At 42.1% G+C, this 17,858-nt stretch overlaps 2 protein-coding genes across 2 annotated transcripts; one reads left to right on the plus strand and one right to left on the minus strand.

The window, feature by feature from the left end:
• Positions 1 to 2,399: 2,399 nt before the first annotated feature.
• LOC118770852 (tripartite motif-containing protein 35-like) lies at positions 2,400 to 7,983 on the minus strand. Its single transcript, XM_036518599.1, has 6 exons — positions 7,936 to 7,983; positions 6,096 to 6,383; positions 5,171 to 5,266; positions 4,846 to 5,087; positions 4,088 to 4,227; positions 2,400 to 2,962 (listed from the first exon to the last, which is right to left on the minus strand). The coding sequence occupies exons 1-6, from the start codon at positions 7,981 to 7,983 to the stop codon at positions 2,400 to 2,402; spliced, it is 1,377 nt and encodes a 458-aa protein (XP_036374492.1).
• Positions 7,984 to 10,216: 2,233 nt separating this feature from the next.
• On the plus strand, positions 10,217 to 15,949 carry LOC118770860. The gene is made up of 8 exons (XM_036518612.1): positions 10,217 to 10,264; positions 11,239 to 11,274; positions 11,545 to 11,835; positions 12,646 to 12,891; positions 13,659 to 13,724; positions 14,335 to 14,397; positions 14,618 to 14,705; positions 15,049 to 15,949. Exons 1-8 carry the CDS (start codon positions 10,234 to 10,236, stop codon positions 15,227 to 15,229), a joined length of 1,002 nt encoding a protein of 333 aa, XP_036374505.1. The 5' UTR covers positions 10,217 to 10,233; the 3' UTR covers positions 15,230 to 15,949.
• Positions 15,950 to 17,858: the final 1,909 nt, after the last annotated feature.

A 17,858-nucleotide genomic window follows, 5' to 3' on the forward strand; every position in this document is an offset into this window, starting at 1 on the left:
TGCTGACATCACAATAAGGTCACAGTAAGGAGAAAAGTTTCAGCCCAGTGGGGTGTTTGAGAAGACTCAAAAGGACACACTTCCCCATCCATCTGAATCTGCACAAAGGGTTTCTGCACAGGAATTGTGGACTTACAGTTTTTCATTTCTGTATTCGTGTATATTGTTAGGAAAATTCTCCCACTCAAACATGACACGAGGCAGGGTCTCATCACACGGCCTTTATTATTTCCATCAGAGGGAGCACTCCGAGCACACACCAAATGCTGTCACAAGTGATCTCAGAAACATGCAGTCAACTGTAGACATATATAGGCTGCATTTTTACATTTCTTCACTTTATCTATTCTATGAAGTCTTCACACAGCAACACTATCTGATCCTGTTATTGCACTTAATGAAAACATGGCCCCACGTGACTCTCGTCTCACAGGGCATGAACCCTTTACCGGTCAAGATTCACAGGGGATCACCCCAAAGCAGTAAAAACAAACAGCTTATGTGTTATAAGAGGACACTCTTAAAGAAAACATTATTATAAGCACACTTCTATTCTAAAACACACTTCTGTTATGAACCACACACTATTACAAAACACATCCAGGCCTCACAGTACAAAAATGAATTATGAATTAGCTATTTAGTATCATCTGGGAACATACAAAAATTAAAGGTTTTCATCAACAAAACAAAAAAACTACATTTAGCAAAAGAAATTTAAAAAAGGAATCAAAAGAACAAGACAACATATTAATAAAGTAAACTAATCAGTACAACATATGAATCATATGGTGTAAAGCAAACAATGTATGTATATTTTTGTTGTACATTACATATATTGTCAAGTGGTTTACAATATCTCCTTGTTTCATAGGGGAGTCCATCTTTTAAGGAAGTCTGCACTCTGTAATCTGATCTTCTATGTTAAAAAGGCTTTCCTTAGTCTACCCTGCCACTGCACTAAATATACCACCTCAGTTTGTAATCAGATGGAAATAACTCATTTCCTTGCTAAACCCCTACATTGAAATTCTACCAGATGTGAAGCAGTGGTGTTTCTGTACATATCTTACCCCATGTCTCATCATTAATACTGCTCTGTAGTTCACAGTCTTGTCTTCTTTTATTACGATATGCATTAGCCTGTGTTTGTGCAGTAATCATGATTAAGTTAATTTACAGTTAAAGCATATTTTAAAAAGTAAAATTGTTGTTGAATTTAAGTAATCAGTTCTGTAATGTAACTGATAACACAGAGGTAGAATCATGTTGATTTTGTTACCCGGATTTGTGTTTGTTTTGTTTTTCCCATACATACCCCCTTTTCACCCAACTTTAGTTGTCAGGAATTGTGCATTTTAAACTCTTCGCCACCACAATGACAACCACTGAAGCCATGTGGGAGCGCAGGGAGAGCAGTGTGTACTCCTCCGATACACACGCATGCCTACTGTGACTATCTTTCCTCACTACAATTCCGACAGTGCACCAGGAGGCATACAGACTGTCAGAGAATGGCCACATCCTCCTGACACTGTCTGAGTAACACAGGCACCCATTTTCCTTGTGCTCCCGCCCCGCCCCGCCCCCCGCCTGGTCCCCGCCCACCTGATTTCCTCATCGCCTTCACCTGCCTGCCTGCTCACCTGCAACCCATCTCCTCATCACCCCAGCCCTATATCTACCCTGCGTGTCTCTGTCTTGTTGCTAGTTCATTTCAGTGTTTCTACCTGTCTCGTCCCTGCCGTAGTTTGTACTGTTGATTGACGTTTCGCTGATCCTGCCTGCATCCCGACCACGATTCTGCCTGCCGCCTGGACTCGATCGCCTGATTACTTGTCTGCCTGGTTCCTGACCCTGTCTGCTCCGATTCCCGACCTTGGATTCGCCCCTGGACTGCTTTTCTGTTTTTCGAACCCTGCCTGTCTCTGGTCTTACGAACTGCCTGCTGCTTACAATAAACACCTGGAACCTGAAAATCCCGTGGTCCGCGTTTGTGTCCCAGTCACCCCCGTGACAGAAACACCACATGCGTTTTAAAATGGGGAAACTGTACCCCATGTCAGCACCTGAGGATACATTTAAGAACAGCTCCAGAACACACATCAGCAGCTGTTTGCACCAAGCTGTTGCCTTTGAATCCTGATAGGGCGGAGTGATTTGATGTGATGTGAGGAAGTACATTGGAATCGAGACACGTATTGAGTCTTCTTTTCTAGACAATGACTGCAGTCTTCCTCGTGTTGACGATGAATTTACATGCCAGAATCAAAGAAATCACTACTGTCATGTATATATGTTGTTTTCTTCATTTATGAATATGACTAGTTCTGACCAACAATATCAAAGAAATTCAAACCAACACCATTCCTGGTTAACTTTATCTTCATTGTAGAGAACTACCACACTGTCACAGACACCTTCATTGGGCAGATTCTCAGAGGAGCAGAGTCAGACATTATGGAAAAGATAGGAAAAACCTTCCCAGTGAATCTGTGTTTAAATGTGTGCAGAGTAGTGCTGTCAATGGGGTCAGAGAAGGACACCTCCCCTGCATCCCAGTCCAGCTGAACTCTGACCTTTTCCAGTTTTCTCCTAACAGTCAGTTTATACTCTACTTCATCCTCTGCACTACTCCCTGCTTCATATTTCCCATCTTCAAATCCCATTACCCAACACTCTGCTGTATCCCCATCAATGTCCCCTTTACAAGTTAAATTAACCTCAATCACACCCAGTGCCCAGCGAAGATTTTCTCCAACCTCTACATCCCAGTGTTGTCTCCCTGAGTTGAACCCCTCTGACCCCAGCATGAAAACAACCTTGTCATCCTCATCCTCATCTTCATAATCCTGGCCATCAGGATTCTGCTCACCCTCCTCACTGTATCTCATACTGGTTAGATCCTCAGACAGGATGAGTTTGGCTTTTTTTTTTTTGTTTGGGTCTAAAATCACAGGAGCTGAATGGAGAGAGATACAGTTTTGGGTATGAGCACAGCCCCATGCTTCAATGGCTGCGACTTCCCTTACTGGTAAAATGGCATTCTTCTGGTTGCCATTCAGTCAGTAACTAATAAATAAACTAAAGTATATGTTTACATGTCACCTGGACTTTGAATAGAATTGGCCCCTTTGTGGTCATATCTGTATCAGAATGATGTGTCACACATCACACAGGCCATATTTGAATTAAACAGAGTTTTGGTAAATGTGCTCTTGAGTAGAATGAACTGAGAATCGATATGCTGTTGACCGCAGTATTCAAAGACAACTGGAAAATTTTATATGTGAACTGGACCTCAGTCAGTAGAGAATGAGGAGTGTGGGAATTTCAAGTGAGATAATTAAATTGGCACCAATATGTTTTCCTCTGAAGAGTGTCTGTGCCATTTCTTGTTACCTATACTGTTGTGGTTAATGTATGTGATGACATCATAATGCATAACATTATGATACATGTGATCTGACATCATAATATATGTCTTATGGTGTAATTTTTTTCTACCTTTAAGATCCCTCTTGAGAGATCCAGAGAGAAATAGTGAAAAAAAAACCAAGTTATGTTTTAAAAATATTTTTATAACATGACATTTGCTAAATAAGGGTCACACAGAGAGTGCATTTTTAACTGTCTTATGAGACTCTGCTTCATAACCAAGCAGCTGTACACAGAACCTCATCACAATATGTAAGAGAAATATTTCGTTAAATATCGGCTTTGCTGTATTGGTTTGCAGGAGCTCGTCAACTAGATACACATGTAATACAAAGACAATTTCTGTGCTCCCAGGCAATAAATTAAATTGTCAGATATGAATGAGAGTAACCCTATTTTATGATGTATAATTGACGTTTGCAAGACAGGTAATCAAAATGATACTGGAATTTTCTGAAATATTTAAGGCAAAAACAGATTACTAACCACATCACCAGTGGGTGAGTTTGGTGTGGTTTCTTGTGCTGCCTTAGTCACTATCTGATGATGTCACAGTTGGTTGTTTTGTTCACCTCCCTCCTTTCCTCATTGGCTGATAAGGTAAGTGAATTCATCTGTGACTTTAATAAAGGCTGCCCCCAGTACTTACTGTAGTGAACAATTCCCAGCATCTTCTCCCACACTCTGTACTTCAGATTGCCCAGGTGTTTGGCTACATTAATATATGCCTCTGAGGTCAACTTCTCTGGATCTTCCATATTGCACTGGGCTCTGTAACAGCACACAGGAGTCAGTGCTGCTGTGGGTTTGGCTTCAGTCAGACAGACAACAGAGATAGGCTGGAGTTTACATACCTGCTCTCTGTGGCTCTGCAGCTCTGAAACAAAGACACAACATTACGTTTACATTATATTTACCTTTCATTACATTCATTTAGCAGATGTTCTTATTGAAAACGACCTCCAGCACAATAGAGAACAGAAGTGTATCCATTCAAATGTCAGACCAGGCTAATAACACTCCCAGTGAGTGTGAGACCTACCACAAGTTCACTTGTGCTAACTTGACTAGACAGCCTAAGGGAAACTAAGGGAAGCCAAGTACACACATTACCATGCACTGCAGTCACTAGATCACAGAATCCATACCACATTGCAGAACTACAGGTGAAAAAAACACAAGTAATACAAGTAGCAGGTGTTACAGGGTGAGGACTGAGGTGGAAGCGAGATGTGAGTGTGAAGAGGTGGGTCTTCAGTCTGCATCAGAAGATGGCCAGTGACTCTCCTGGCCTAGCATCCTTAGGAAGATCATTCTAATTTCGAAATTTGTTAATCTGTACATTTTTTTATTGACGTTGATAGGAATTTTGAATTCATAATAACCTTGATGAATCTCACATTGTAAAATGCCTTTACCTGCAAGAATGGGATGTCATCAGCTTTCATCTCCTGTTTTATGGCTCTGATTGTATTCGTGAGGGATGATATATATTTTGAGATTTTCTCAATCCTCTCCTTCATCACCTGACTCTTCTCCTCCTCTTCCTCTTTCAGCACACTGATCCTGGCCGCCTCTTCATCTCGTAGAAACTGATGGAGTTTCTCAAACTCCTCCTTTATTTTTCTCTGTGTTTCCTGGGCCTGACTCTGCAAAAGAAGGACGTTTGGTACATCTGTAATCAACAGTCTCTCTTACACAATTCCCTTAATCCACCGACCATGCATTCTACCTTGATTTTCTCAGATGCTTTATCACTCTTTTGTTTTTCTTTAATAAAGGCCTCCAGCTTCTCCTGCAGTGGTGTCAGTGCAGTCTGGAGTTTCTCCTGGAGACAAATGGTGGAGGCAAATTTAATTAATGAACTAGACAGGCAACTAATGTCAATGCTACCAATATGACATGTAATGTGTTACGTCCCTATGTGCTTTGCCTTGTTCTGTTCTGTTGTGTTTCAGTATTATATTGAGGGTACAAGGACGAGGAAAGCTGGCATTTAGGGGGCTACAGATAGATATATGATTGACGTAGCCACCTTTGGATATTAATATAATTATCAGCTTATAAATAAAAGTGAACGTCATTAAGAACTCACTAGCAGATATTAACTTTATCAATTGTCAATATATTTTTATGTTTAATTAAAAGCATTACTACGATAGACATTTTACAGTTCTTTTCGCTTTTAAAAGTTATCACTTCATGTACACTGGCATGCTCAGTGTTGCAGCCTCTGCTTTCTTAATAATTACAGTGATTTACTCTCAAATACTCTTCACATGTATGTACCAGGCACAGTTCCCTTTGTATTTCACGTATTTCACGCTCATTCATACGTTCTTTCACATGTTTCAGTGCACATTACAGATGTCCCTTTCCTCTGGCAAAACTAGCACAATCTTCTCTGACACATGGTGTGAATTCAGCCGTAACCATGGACACCACCCAAACAGGATTTTCTGTCACCATCCTATCTCTTCAAATGTGTCAAAGGCAGAACTTTAGCCTCACTTATTCCTCCCAGTACAAACAAGATTCTTACTCCAATCAGGCAGTTTTTAAATTTGTCATAAGTCATTATGTCAACAATTTTGTCTGTTGAAGCAAATTCTTGTCAGTATATTTCTACAGCATGATTTACATGAATTTCCTCAAACCTTGTATTTCAGTGCTGCTTCCTGAACAGGCCGCAATTTGTGGTTCTCGTGCTTCTCTGAAGTCTGACAGACGACACAGATCGGCTCCTCATCTTCCAAACAGAAGAGTTTGAGCTTCTCACCATGCAGAGTGCAGAGAGCTTCAGACCCGGCAGCAGCTCTCGGAATTATCTGCTGTAAAAAGGCCTCACACAGGTTCTTTAAGGCTAGGTTACGAGGAGGAGATTCCATAGAGGACTTTCTCCTGCAGACTGGGCATTCCTGAGATCCTTTCTCTTCCCAGCAGTGCTGGGAAGAGAAAGATGTGTAGTCCAAATCGTGCTTGAGGGTTTAGACTAAATCTCCACTGTAGTTACAGTCTTCAACTTGTCGAATTTGTCTCTCTGAGACCTCCAGTCCATCGGCTCTCTCTAATACAGGAAGCAGACAAACTGGGGAACGTTCCTACCTGCTTCTTGTAACTCACATGCACATGTCAGTACTTTTAGTGTCCAGCAGGTGGCACCATACACCCACTGACCATGTGAATGTCATTGAAATCCATTAAAACCATAAAACAGGGGTGTCCAAACCTCTCCTGGAGGGCCACTTGTCCTGCATGTTTTAGATCTCTCCCTGCTCCAACACAGCTGATTCAAATGATCACTTTGTTATTCAGCAGCTTCAGGAGTTCATAACGAGTTGATCATTTGAATCAGCTGTGTTGGAGCAGGGAGAGATCTAAAACATGCAGGACAAGTGGCCCTCCAGGAGAGGTTTGGACACCCCTGCCATAAACCATACTTTGATTTTGAAAATGAATGCAAATGCGTTACGCAATGGCCTCCAAGGAAAGCATTTGTTTCTATGTATGACATAAACCCAAAAACAAAGTAAATATACCAAACAACACATGTGCTGGGCCTATGTATAAATACACGTTTGACGTATGGAGATTCATTAATAAAACACACTATTGAAGAAAACGTGCAATAAAATCTATGTTCTAATGTCCATGCTTGAACCCATGCTGGGTAGCCTATTATTAAAAAATCATTACTGAAAATTCAGCCACCTCTGAAACGACCCAGATGCAAGAACAGACAGAGGACTGGTGATTTTGATGAGGACCGGTGGGGAATACGGGTGACTACTGTGGCTGGAAAGCTGTTTGTCCAGGAGTCTGCACAGGTGGGTGATGGCTTCACGGTCGAGACGAAATTGCTGGATGCACTGCGCATCAGTGAGCCCCAGTATACACCATGTGATGTAAAACCTTTTTTCTGTTGAATAATGTAATATAGGGTGAGAAGAAATAAAATAATGACACATAAATATCGTAAATTTTGAACTTTATTTGTACATGTATAATAATGTTAAAAGTAGGCCTGCTGCTGACTGAAAAGGCAATCTGGTGTTTCGCCATGTAGTGGCGCTTGACTTACTACAGCCCTCAGAAGCGCGTATCTGAAAAGCGCGTAAGTCAAGTCAAAGGCAGAATACGCGTAAATGGTGTTTGCATAAGAAAATGCCAGATTTTGGGGTTGCTCGGCCCGAAGCGCATAACTGTCTTCATGACGCGAAAATCATAGACTTAAGTCAAGGGGAGAATACGCGTAGGCTGAAAACTGCGTAACTGCGCGCTTTTTTTTTTTTACTTACGCGCATTGGAGAATACATGAACATTAAACTGGGCAGACAGATAGTGCTTCAGCCTATTTGCAATTTTAATAGTAAGGCTTTGGCAGCTAATTCCAAATGCTTTTCATGTGATCATATTAGTTTTGTGCTGTTCACTTTGATTCATTTTTGTTTAAGAGCATGGGTTTTGACACGTTTGTCAGATACTCTTCTCACTTACTCCTCCTGACTTCCTGTGGAGCATAAGGCTGCAGTACGTCTTTGCCATTCTGCACAACTTTTTCAAGACCTGAGAAGAGGGTCCAGTGAATGCCCCTTGGTGAGTCCTGGTGTTTCTCATGACCTGGTCCAAGGCAACGAGAAAGAGAGTGAGTGAAAGGGTGCATTCTTGTTGTAAACCTAACAAGAAACCAGCCTGTGGTGGTGTGAATGAGGATGGCACATTCAGACTGTAAACACATTCTATTAGTTTGGTGAGTTTGTGAGGGATACCATATGATGATTGAGTTACATTACATTCATTCAGCAGAAGCTCTTATCCAGAGCCACTTCCAGCACAAGAGAACAGATGTGTATCCACTTAAACAAGCAACAGTGTCAGACCAGGCTAACATCACTCCCAGACCAGTGAGTGTGAGAATACCACTATTTAAGCCCTACCACAAGTTAACTTGTGCAATATGACAGCTACAGACTATAGTTCTGAAGCACAGGAAAACAAGAGTATTAGCTTAAAATAATGTAGATTACACTGACTGGCTATTGAGAGAGAAACTAACCTGATTGAGAAGAACACCAGACACATGTTCCACAACTGATGAAATACGCTCTTCTGATAACGTAGTAGTATATTATGGACAAAAGTGTTTGGCCACACCTGTTAATTATTGAATTCAGGTGTTTCAATCAGACCCGTTGCCACAGGTGTATAAAATCAAGCACCTAGCCATGCAGTCTCCATTTGCAAACATTTGTGATACAAAATGGGTCGTTCTGAAGAGCTCAGTGACTTCAAAGGATGCCACCTTTGCAATAAGATGGTTCGTGAAATTTCATCCCTGCTGGATATTCCACGGTCAATTGTAAGTGATATTATTAGAAAGTGGAAGCGTTTAGGAACAACAGCAACTCAGCCACGAAGCGGAAGACCACGTAAAATGACAGAGCGGGGTCAATGACTGGTAAGGTGCATGGTGCGTAAAAGTCGTCAACGCTCTGCTGATTCCATAGCTGAAGAGTTCCAAACTTCCACTGGCATTAATTTAAGCACAAAAACTGTGCAGCGGGAGCTTCATGGAATGGGTTTCCATGGCCAAGCAGCTGCATGCAAGCCTCATATCACCAACTCCAATGCCAAGCGTCGGATGGAGTGGTGTAAAGCACACCGACACTGGACTGTGGAGCAGTGGAAACGTGTTCTGTGGAGTGACGAATCACGCTTCTCTGTTCGGTAGTCAGATGGGCGAGTCTGGGTTTGGCGGATGCCGGGGGAACGTTACCTGCCTGACTGCATTGTGCCAACTGTGAAGTTTGTGGAGGAGGGATAATGGTATGGGGCTGTTTTTCAGGGTTTGGGCTAGGCCCCTTATCTCCAGTGAAGGGCAATCTTAATGCTTCAGCATACCAAGACATTTTGGACAATGCTATGCTTCCAACTTTGTGGCAACAGTTTGGGGAAGGCCCTTTTCTATTCCAACATGACTGTGCCCCAGTGCACAAAGCAAGGACTATAAAGACATGGTTTGATGAGTTCGGTGTGGAAGAATTTGACTGGCCTGCACAAAGGCCTGACCTCAACCCCATCAAGCACCTTTGGGATGAACTGGAATGGAGATTGCAAGCCAGGCCTTCTCGTCCAACGTCAGTGCCTGACCTCATAAATGCTCTACAGAATGAATGGGCACAAATTCCAACAGAAACACTCCAAAATCTTGTGGAAAGCCTTCCAAGAAGAGTGGAAGCTGTTATAGCTGCAAAAGGGGGACCAACTCCATATTAAAGTATATGTATTTGAATACAATGTCATTACAATGTAATGGTCAGGCATCCGAATACTTTAGTCCATATATATATAACTTTCATTAATAGTGGGGGATGCAGATAATTGAATTTAGATGCTGGCTGCAGTCTTTAACATTCTTTGCACTTTTGTACTGTTGTGTAATGGTTGTGTCAATAAGGAAATGTTGTTTAGGAATATCTCCTAACTAATTATCTTCCTCCTGGGCTACACCAAGATAATCATCTCAAAGACAGGAAAGGGAAAAAAGAGAATTGTTAGAATAAGAATAACAGTGTAGCCACACATCCACACACAGACAGACAGACACACACACACACACACACATACACTCAAAGACAGGATGGAGAAGAAAGTAGCTTGTTATGTAAATAAAAGTCCAACCATCCCCATGCCTCAGAAACACACACATCTGTGTATGTGTGTTTGTGTGGGTATGTGTGTGTGTGTGTGTGTCCTGTGCTGGCCTCAGTCAAAGGCAGATGTGATCAGGGCAGGATGGCAGCTGCATGCTACTCTCTGGTGCTGGGTGAGTACAGAGGAGCTTTGAGTGCTGTGATTCCTATTAACAACCACAGTCATTTACTAACATTGACGTAGTGTGTTTCACATCAGAAAGCCTGTGTTTACGCAATACATTTTTGAATGCTATGTTTTTGAATGCTAAAACATCTATAATGGTTTTTATGAAGATAAATGCACTATTACAAGCTTAAAGCATACCTACTGTATGCATCCTTTGTCATCAGTTAAATCAAATCATCAGTAATTATATTTAGTTAGTTGGTGCATACGCTTGGAAGCTTGGGCTTGGTAGCGATTTACTACTGAAATATCATGCAATGCAAATAAAATACATTACGTTAGGCCAGTGGATTTTCTGCTTTATCGCTTTCATGAATTTATTAATATGATATTATTGCATGTTCAGTCTTCTGTACACCCATTTGATTGTTTTAACCAGCTGGCACATATATTCTAAAGTTCTACATGATATCTAAAGAAACAGTACAACACAAAAAGATGCAAATAGTAGGTATACCAAAATCCGCCACTGTCAGTAAGCAGCCGGATGGAGCTTAATAAAAAACTTTGTTGAGTATCTGGACTGGAAACTGAATTTAAAGGTTCTGAATTGGCCATAGTGGAGCAAACTTGCGTGAGTGAAAAAGACCCAAGCATTCCTTCATATAATTATCAGAAGGATAACCATCTGAGACGCCCAGAGTGTTTACCATAGGCCTACAGGGAATGATCCACGCTGCACTGACTTACTGTTGTAGGATAAGCTTATAAAATAACATAGCTCTGTGAAAAGCAAAAAGAATTTAAAAAAAATCTAAAATATAAGCAGTGTGAAAGAGTCAAACACTGTTGAAACATGTCACTGTCTCTCTGCTGAAAGGATAATAGAACACTAATGATGTCATAATAACACTGACAGTGAAAATCTCGTGGTAAAACTAACACCAATGATGTCATAATGTGTGTTGTTTTTTTCAGTGACTGTAACATTTTACCATCCTGGGCTATCTCAAGGTATGACAGTTATGTCACACACGTACACACAGATGTTTAGGCCACTCTAACAGTGAAAGTTTTTTATAACAGGTCTCTTTTCTCTGTGTTTTTCTCTTTCCTTGCTCCATCCATTTCTCCCTCTCTCTCTCTCTCCCGCTTTCCCTCTCTCTCCCTCTCCTTCTCTCTCTTCCTCTCTCTCTCCTGCTTTCCCTCTCTCTCGCTCTCCTCTCTGAATCTCTCTCTCTCTCTCTCTCTCTCTCTCCCTCTGTCTCTCCCTCTGTCTCCCAGACATGGCTCCAGCCAGGCTAAGCATCAGTCCCAGCAGAGGACAGCACTTTCGGGAGAAGCAGATGTCTCTGCACTGTGAGGTAAAGGAGGGGAACTCAACAGGATGGACACTGAAGCATCTCAAGGGGTCCGGGGTGCAGTCCGGCTGTCTGCCAGCAGGGGGTAACATGAGCAAAGAGAGCACAGGGCTCTGTGAAATCTCGCACCTTCACTCTCGGAACAGTGGGGTCTACTGGTGTGAGTCTGCGGGAGGAGACAAGCGCAGCAACGACATCAACGTTACAGTGGTTGGTGAGTCATTCGTCTGCTTATCAGTACCAATCACTGATCAGTACGACACTGGTCAGCACTGATAAGAACAGCCCAGCTAGGATCGTCATTATGCCTACAGTCTAAAACGTCGCTGTGTCAAGCCTGGACTATTCTAAGGGTATCTGCCTCCAGTATGAATCCTGCATTGCTTATTGAGAGTAGAAGAACAGTTCTTAGCTGAAGTATCACCTGACGCTTGAAAGTCATGTGTGAGAGTATGAAATTTTCCTTAACTATTTCCACTAAATTCCCATGTATGTCCTCATGGTCTGCTGACTGAACAAAAGAGCTATGCACGTTTTAATTCTCTCTTCATAGCTCATGTGTTTGGTATCTGGAACCAGAGTTATTGCACTTCTCTGCACTTTTTATAAAGCTTTTCTGTATATTCCTTTGTCCTGTGTCTATACATTAGAAATAATGAAATATAATTTGAAATATTTGAAATATCATTTGTCATTATAAGAGGGAACACATCAATCTCAAATGCCTGATTATTGATCAGTGTCATTTGGGTCACAAATGTGCAGCACATTATTGCCTAAACAATAACCTTAAAATTAATAGAATCAACACTGCTGTAAATGATCACTAGCTAAGACTGTATATTAACATTTATTTTTGAACATGGGAGCCTGAAAAACTGATCAATGCAGCTCATTTCAGAATGTGAATGGGTGATGCTGGGATTATGCAAAGCAAGTAAGAATAAGAGAGTAGTGGTAGCTAACACACTGTATCGGACAGGAGAAGGGAGATATTCCCTGATGCGTTTCCTCTGAACTGCAGATGGCTCCGTCATAATACAGAGCCCCACTGGGCCAGTGGCCAAGGGAGACTCCCTCACTCTCCGCTGCCTCTACTTGTGGTCTCAGCCCAACACAACGGCCTTTTACAAGAATGGGGTGGAGATCCTGTCCCACAACAGCACGGAGGTCACCCTGCACAATGTGACGGGGGCTGACGGGGGCTTCTACAAGTGCGGAGACCCTGACGGTGACGAGAGGAGCCCTGAGAGCTGGGTGGCAGTGCGAGGTGAGACCACGAGGGCACGCCCAAATCCATTCATCCATCTTATGTTGTAAATTTGAATTCAGAGCTGCTGTAACACCCCTTCACCCTTCCTTTTTCCCCTCTGGATCTAGAATTGGCACTCCTTTGACGGGACAAACAACTGAATAAAATTTAATTAAACTACTATGTACGTAAGAGTTACTTTTTGTAAAACGCGGTGTTAGGAGACAGTTCTGTGGAACGGCACAGCGTTTGATCCGGAGGCAAGCAATGTGTATTAGATGTATACAGTGTAATACAAAGCAATGCCGCTACATCCGACCGGAGCCAAAAGGCGCCGATTCACAATTACCACTACTTCCAGTCCAGGGAACGTGGGGTTCCTTATGACCATATATGGACTTCCCTTCCAGGGGGTTTCCTGGCCATCACATGTAAATGTACCACCTGAAAACTGTATAAATGTGAACCATACATTGTACCTGATGAACTTCTGCTCCATGTTGATGTTCCCACGGCCGGCTGTGCAAATAAACCTTCCTTTCTTTCACTACGAACTTCAGATCTATTTCTTTATCTGAATAAAACTTATTTCGATCATCTGGGAATTGACTAACAGTGGTTACCTTTCCTTTCTGTTAGAATAAAAACAAAATCATGGATTTGCACTCTGTGACATTATCTTTGGTAACAGTGCCACATAAAGTGAAATCTGATCGACTTACTGTGATTGTGATTGTTTTTACCTGTCCTGTAAAATATTTTGACCTCTGACCTTTGACCGACAGGTCACTTCGCTTTGCTCCCTACCTCTCCCACGGGATTGCTATCCACGATGTACACGTCTACAGAAGGTAGAGCAGCCCTGGCAAATTACACTCACACATAGAAACACATTATGCAAGCACACAGTACGGACATAGACATATACAAAAATGCACATCCAACTGCATGCACAGGATGGTGGTGTAACGGCGAGGGTTAGCAGTTGTAAGCCAAAGGCTGCAGGTTCAATACTACAATAGGTATTTTTGTAACTATCCCACTGGATGTTTGCAATAGAGAGGTAATCAAAATGCTAGCAATTCTACCTGTTGCATCTTTTCTGTAATACACTCTGACTATTCCTTTAAAATCGCTGGGCTAATGTGATTGATTGATGGATTGAATGAATTACAGAGTATATTATTCTCAGAGGTGGAAAACCCCGGCTTCAGAAAGTAAAAGTCCTGCCACATATTTATTCTTGCCATTCATTACACCAGCTGAATTTAATTAGCACAACTCTCCAGCCAGGTAGAGGAGGTAATTAGTTAAATCACCTTGTTTAGTGAATGGCTAGAACAAATACATGGCAGGACTTTTACTTTCTGAAGCCGGGGTTTTCCACCTCTGGTTATTCTCCCAGCTGTTTCTTAATTTGTCAGTCCTCTGCTGTAAATCCTTTTGACCTTTGACCCACAGGTGCCATCAAACCACAAATGACCTCTCCCACAGAACTGTCACCATCAAACTCGCCCACAAAAGGTATGGTAACCATAACACCTCACACACTATCACACTACCACACATACCACCACACACACATGTACATGCACTTACCACCACACATTCCACATCCACATACGTGCTCGCACACACATGCACACGTATACATATACACACATAAACACACTCATCCTCCACTCATGCACACACACAGGCCTATGTGTGCCCCTCTCCTGGTCTCTCTCTTTTCCTTTGGCAGGTTCCAGGTTGTATGTGGTGGTGCTCTGTTGCATTCTGGGAGTACTGCCCATCACTCTGGTTTTGGGACTGCTGGCTTGTCGCTACAGGTGAGATGAATACTTCTATCTGCTTAAGGAGAGTAAAATGCTCCGCCATCCTTGGCCACTAGGGGGCAGCTGAGGAGTAAAAACAACCTCATGGCAAGAGCTATGGCAAGGAAACCCTTCCCTTTCACAAACATTATGCAGTCAAGTAGCAATGTTTGAGAAGCATCAGAGCTGTCCAGTTCACCGATACATGCCAAAATGACAGGTGATTGTGGCTTATAGTGCCATCATGTTTTATTTCCTGGCACTGTCCTGGTATTGCGTCCATACTCCTGTAACAAACCTTTCATGGTGACCATGGTAACCATATCCAGCATAACCCTATTTGCTTTGGTGCCCGCAGGTCTCGGATGAGGTGTTATTATGACAGCTGCTGTCCCGTCAGGGGCTCCCGAAATGAGTGGCCGAAAGAGGGGGCGCCCCAGACGAAACCGGACGTGACGGAGATCCAGTGGGACATGGCCTGGATGGAGATGGAGACAGAGACAACTCTGCTGGGCAGGAAGCAGGAGACTGGTCACTGACTTCCTGGCCACAAGAGGGCGCTGTCTCACCTGCATCTCATCTGCATCCTCTCTCTCTGTCTACCTCTGCTACCCTCATCGAGAACTACAGGTGTGATTATGCTACCCAAAGTGTGAGAACTACAGGTCTGACTACCTTCACAGACAGAACTACAGGTGTGACTACCACAGACAGAATTATAGCTTACCCTTATGGAAAGTTACAGGTATGATTGCTCTACCTTCACTGAGAGAACTACAGGTGTGATTACTCTGCCTTCATTGAGAAAGCTACAGGTGTGAATATACTCACCTTGAGAGCTACAGGTGCAGTTATGGTACCATCACTGAGCTACAGGTATGATTAGACTTCCTCCACAAACACACACATAGGTGTAACCACTCAGGGAATCTTACAGGAGTGACTTCCATGGTTTGACACATTGTGATTAGAGCACTGGCCCTCAATGTGAACATGCTAGGATTGAATCACTGGTGTGACAGTCTGACTGTATAACTATGCTTCACAAAATGAAATTTTGAAAAGTTGGTATCACCACCGGATAAGGTGATCTAACAGAGAAAATTAATAATTTATCTGATACAGGACTATCATTTGTAGACATATCAGAGTAGAGAAGTACAGTACCCATGGTGCATTGTACCATCTGTATGTGTTCCAGAGAGCCGTTCTTTCACGCCAAGGAAACAACAACCATTCTGTTCTATCAGTCTATTATATTTGTGGCACTTATCAGATAATTCTGTTTAACCCTTTATTCTCTTGAAATGAAATTAATTTCAATTATCATTACAAAGGAATCAATGTAAAAGCAATGTATGTAGCTTTTAATACAAATTAATATATTTGCCTAAATATATACTGCATAGTTGGTATTTTGAAACCAGTTACTTTGTGTAAATTTATATATTTATATTTATATATATATATATCTTTATCAGAGTATTTGAGGTTATATTTGAGATATAAAAAAATAAAAAAAAAAACATTTTAAAAGAATAAAGATCATGCCTTCATACAACTTCCAAAGCTCAGTACTACTACTGGTGATTTTTGTTGCTGGATTTTTGAGTGCTTGGGTCAAAGTCACCTGACCTGGTAACCTTTGACACTTGCCAACCCGCTCACATAATGCCACAGCCCTGGATTGGCTGGAATCCTGGTGGTGCCACTGGAGTTTCAGGTGGGTGAAGTGGAGCAGAAAGTCGGCACTGTCGCCAGGGCGATCCTCAGAGGGAAGAGCCTGTCCTGCTTGGGACAGAAGACAGGGTACAGCTTCTCAGTAAAGGTGTACCTTGGGGTGTAGAGGACGATGCCATTTGAGGGGTTGTAGAAGGACAGCTGCCCCCATCCCAGTCCAGCTGCACTCTAACCCTCCGTGGCCTCTTCCTCATGGCCAGGGGTGCTGGCACCAGTGCCACGGTGGCGTATTTCTTGCTGTTGCAATTCAACAAAATTCAGCATGTTGTGGCTTCATCTTAAAATCTGTTCGCCTTAGCGTTTCCACCACATGCCACAGTTTTCTGCTTTTAACAACATTAGCTATCCTGAGAATTAGCTCAGGATAAATCATGAGAATTATTGCTATATGTGTTATGTGTTATCTGTATATGTGTATGTGTTACTAAAACTGGGAAAATATCACCTGGTCAGCTTCCATATTCATACATGTGCTACCTAGCATATATGATAATTTAATTATAGGTGCTTTGCATAGAGTGCAGCATGGCTCAGCATTGAGTTTATGAGCTCTCATGGGCCTAACATGAAATGTGTTGGTGTTTTAACCAATGAATTTTTATTTTAGTCTACTAAAGGCGTATGCATGCAGCTGCACTTTGTTGAAAGGGATCTATAGAAAGAAACTACAAGCATCTGGGGCAGGGTAGGCTGTTTCATTTTTTCATATTTTAATCTGCTGTCACCAGATTTCAAACACCAAAGTATCCAATAATTTTCTTCATCATATAACAGTGCTAAGACAGTTTGAAATTTTTAAACTGTAGGTGGTGACTGTGGGAGAAGGAAGAGTTTTCCCCATTTATCAAACTTACGTCATTTACATGTATGTGTGTGGTGTCTTTTATTTACACAGTTATACAAACGTCTGTACAAAATACACACACACAGTTGTCTATACATCAATAGAACAATTTTCTATAAGTGATTAAACATCAAAATTGCAAAGCTAAAGCTAGTAAGTCCCTTCATTGTGAGCTATGTGGGTTAAAACAGAAGACAGAGTGTGGGTCTTTCCCCACCCCCCTTTCCCTGCCTGCTCCTAATTTCCAGAAGACAGTGCTGTGGAGACCTTCTCAGGATTCTCACTCTCTCCCTTGTCCTTAAGAGAACGAAGATAACCAAAGTTAGACTGAACTCCAGAGTCCAAATCACTTAATGTTGTTGAAGAGCTGAATGGTGCCTTAGACTGCCACTCTCCCTGGCTGTCAGACAGCCATGTTGTCACGGTGTCATACGCCCTTTCACTGCAGAGGTCCTGACAGCTGCTGTATTCAGAGACCAGGCTTCCACTCACTGTCAAAGGACACAGCAACAGGTTTGGTTATCACTGACAACTACACACTCCTTCTATACAGATTTTTCCTGTGATTGTAAAAATATTTAAGT

This window comes from Megalops cyprinoides, chromosome 2, assembly GCF_013368585.1.
Source record: "Megalops cyprinoides isolate fMegCyp1 chromosome 2, fMegCyp1.pri, whole genome shotgun sequence".
NCBI classification, from domain to species: domain Eukaryota; kingdom Metazoa; phylum Chordata; class Actinopteri; order Elopiformes; family Megalopidae; genus Megalops; species Megalops cyprinoides.

What these genes read in the sequence shown, in the direction of transcription:
- LOC118770852 (XM_036518599.1), bottom strand. Translation starts at nt 7,983, where the DNA reads ATGGCAAAGACGTACTGCAGCCTTATGCTCCACAGGAAGTCAGGAGGA. An exon ending in AAGCATCTGAGAAAATCAAG is followed by an intron (nt 5,088 to 5,170) that starts GTAGAATGCATG and finishes CTTCTTTTGCAG; the next exon opens with AGTCAGGCCCAGGAAACACA. An exon ending in TTCTTGCAGGTAAAGGCATT is followed by an intron (nt 4,228 to 4,845) that starts TTACAATGTGAG and finishes AGCAGCACTGAC; the next exon opens with TCCTGTGTGCTGTTACAGAG.
- LOC118770860 (XM_036518612.1), top strand. Translation starts at nt 10,234, where the DNA reads ATGGCAGCTGCATGCTACTCTCTGGTGCTGG. An exon ending in CCATCCTGGGCTATCTCAAG is followed by an intron (nt 11,275 to 11,544) that starts GTATGACAGTTA and finishes TCTGTCTCCCAG; the next exon opens with ACATGGCTCCAGCCAGGCTA. An exon ending in CATCAACGTTACAGTGGTTG is followed by an intron (nt 11,836 to 12,645) that starts GTGAGTCATTCG and finishes TCTGAACTGCAG; the next exon opens with ATGGCTCCGTCATAATACAG.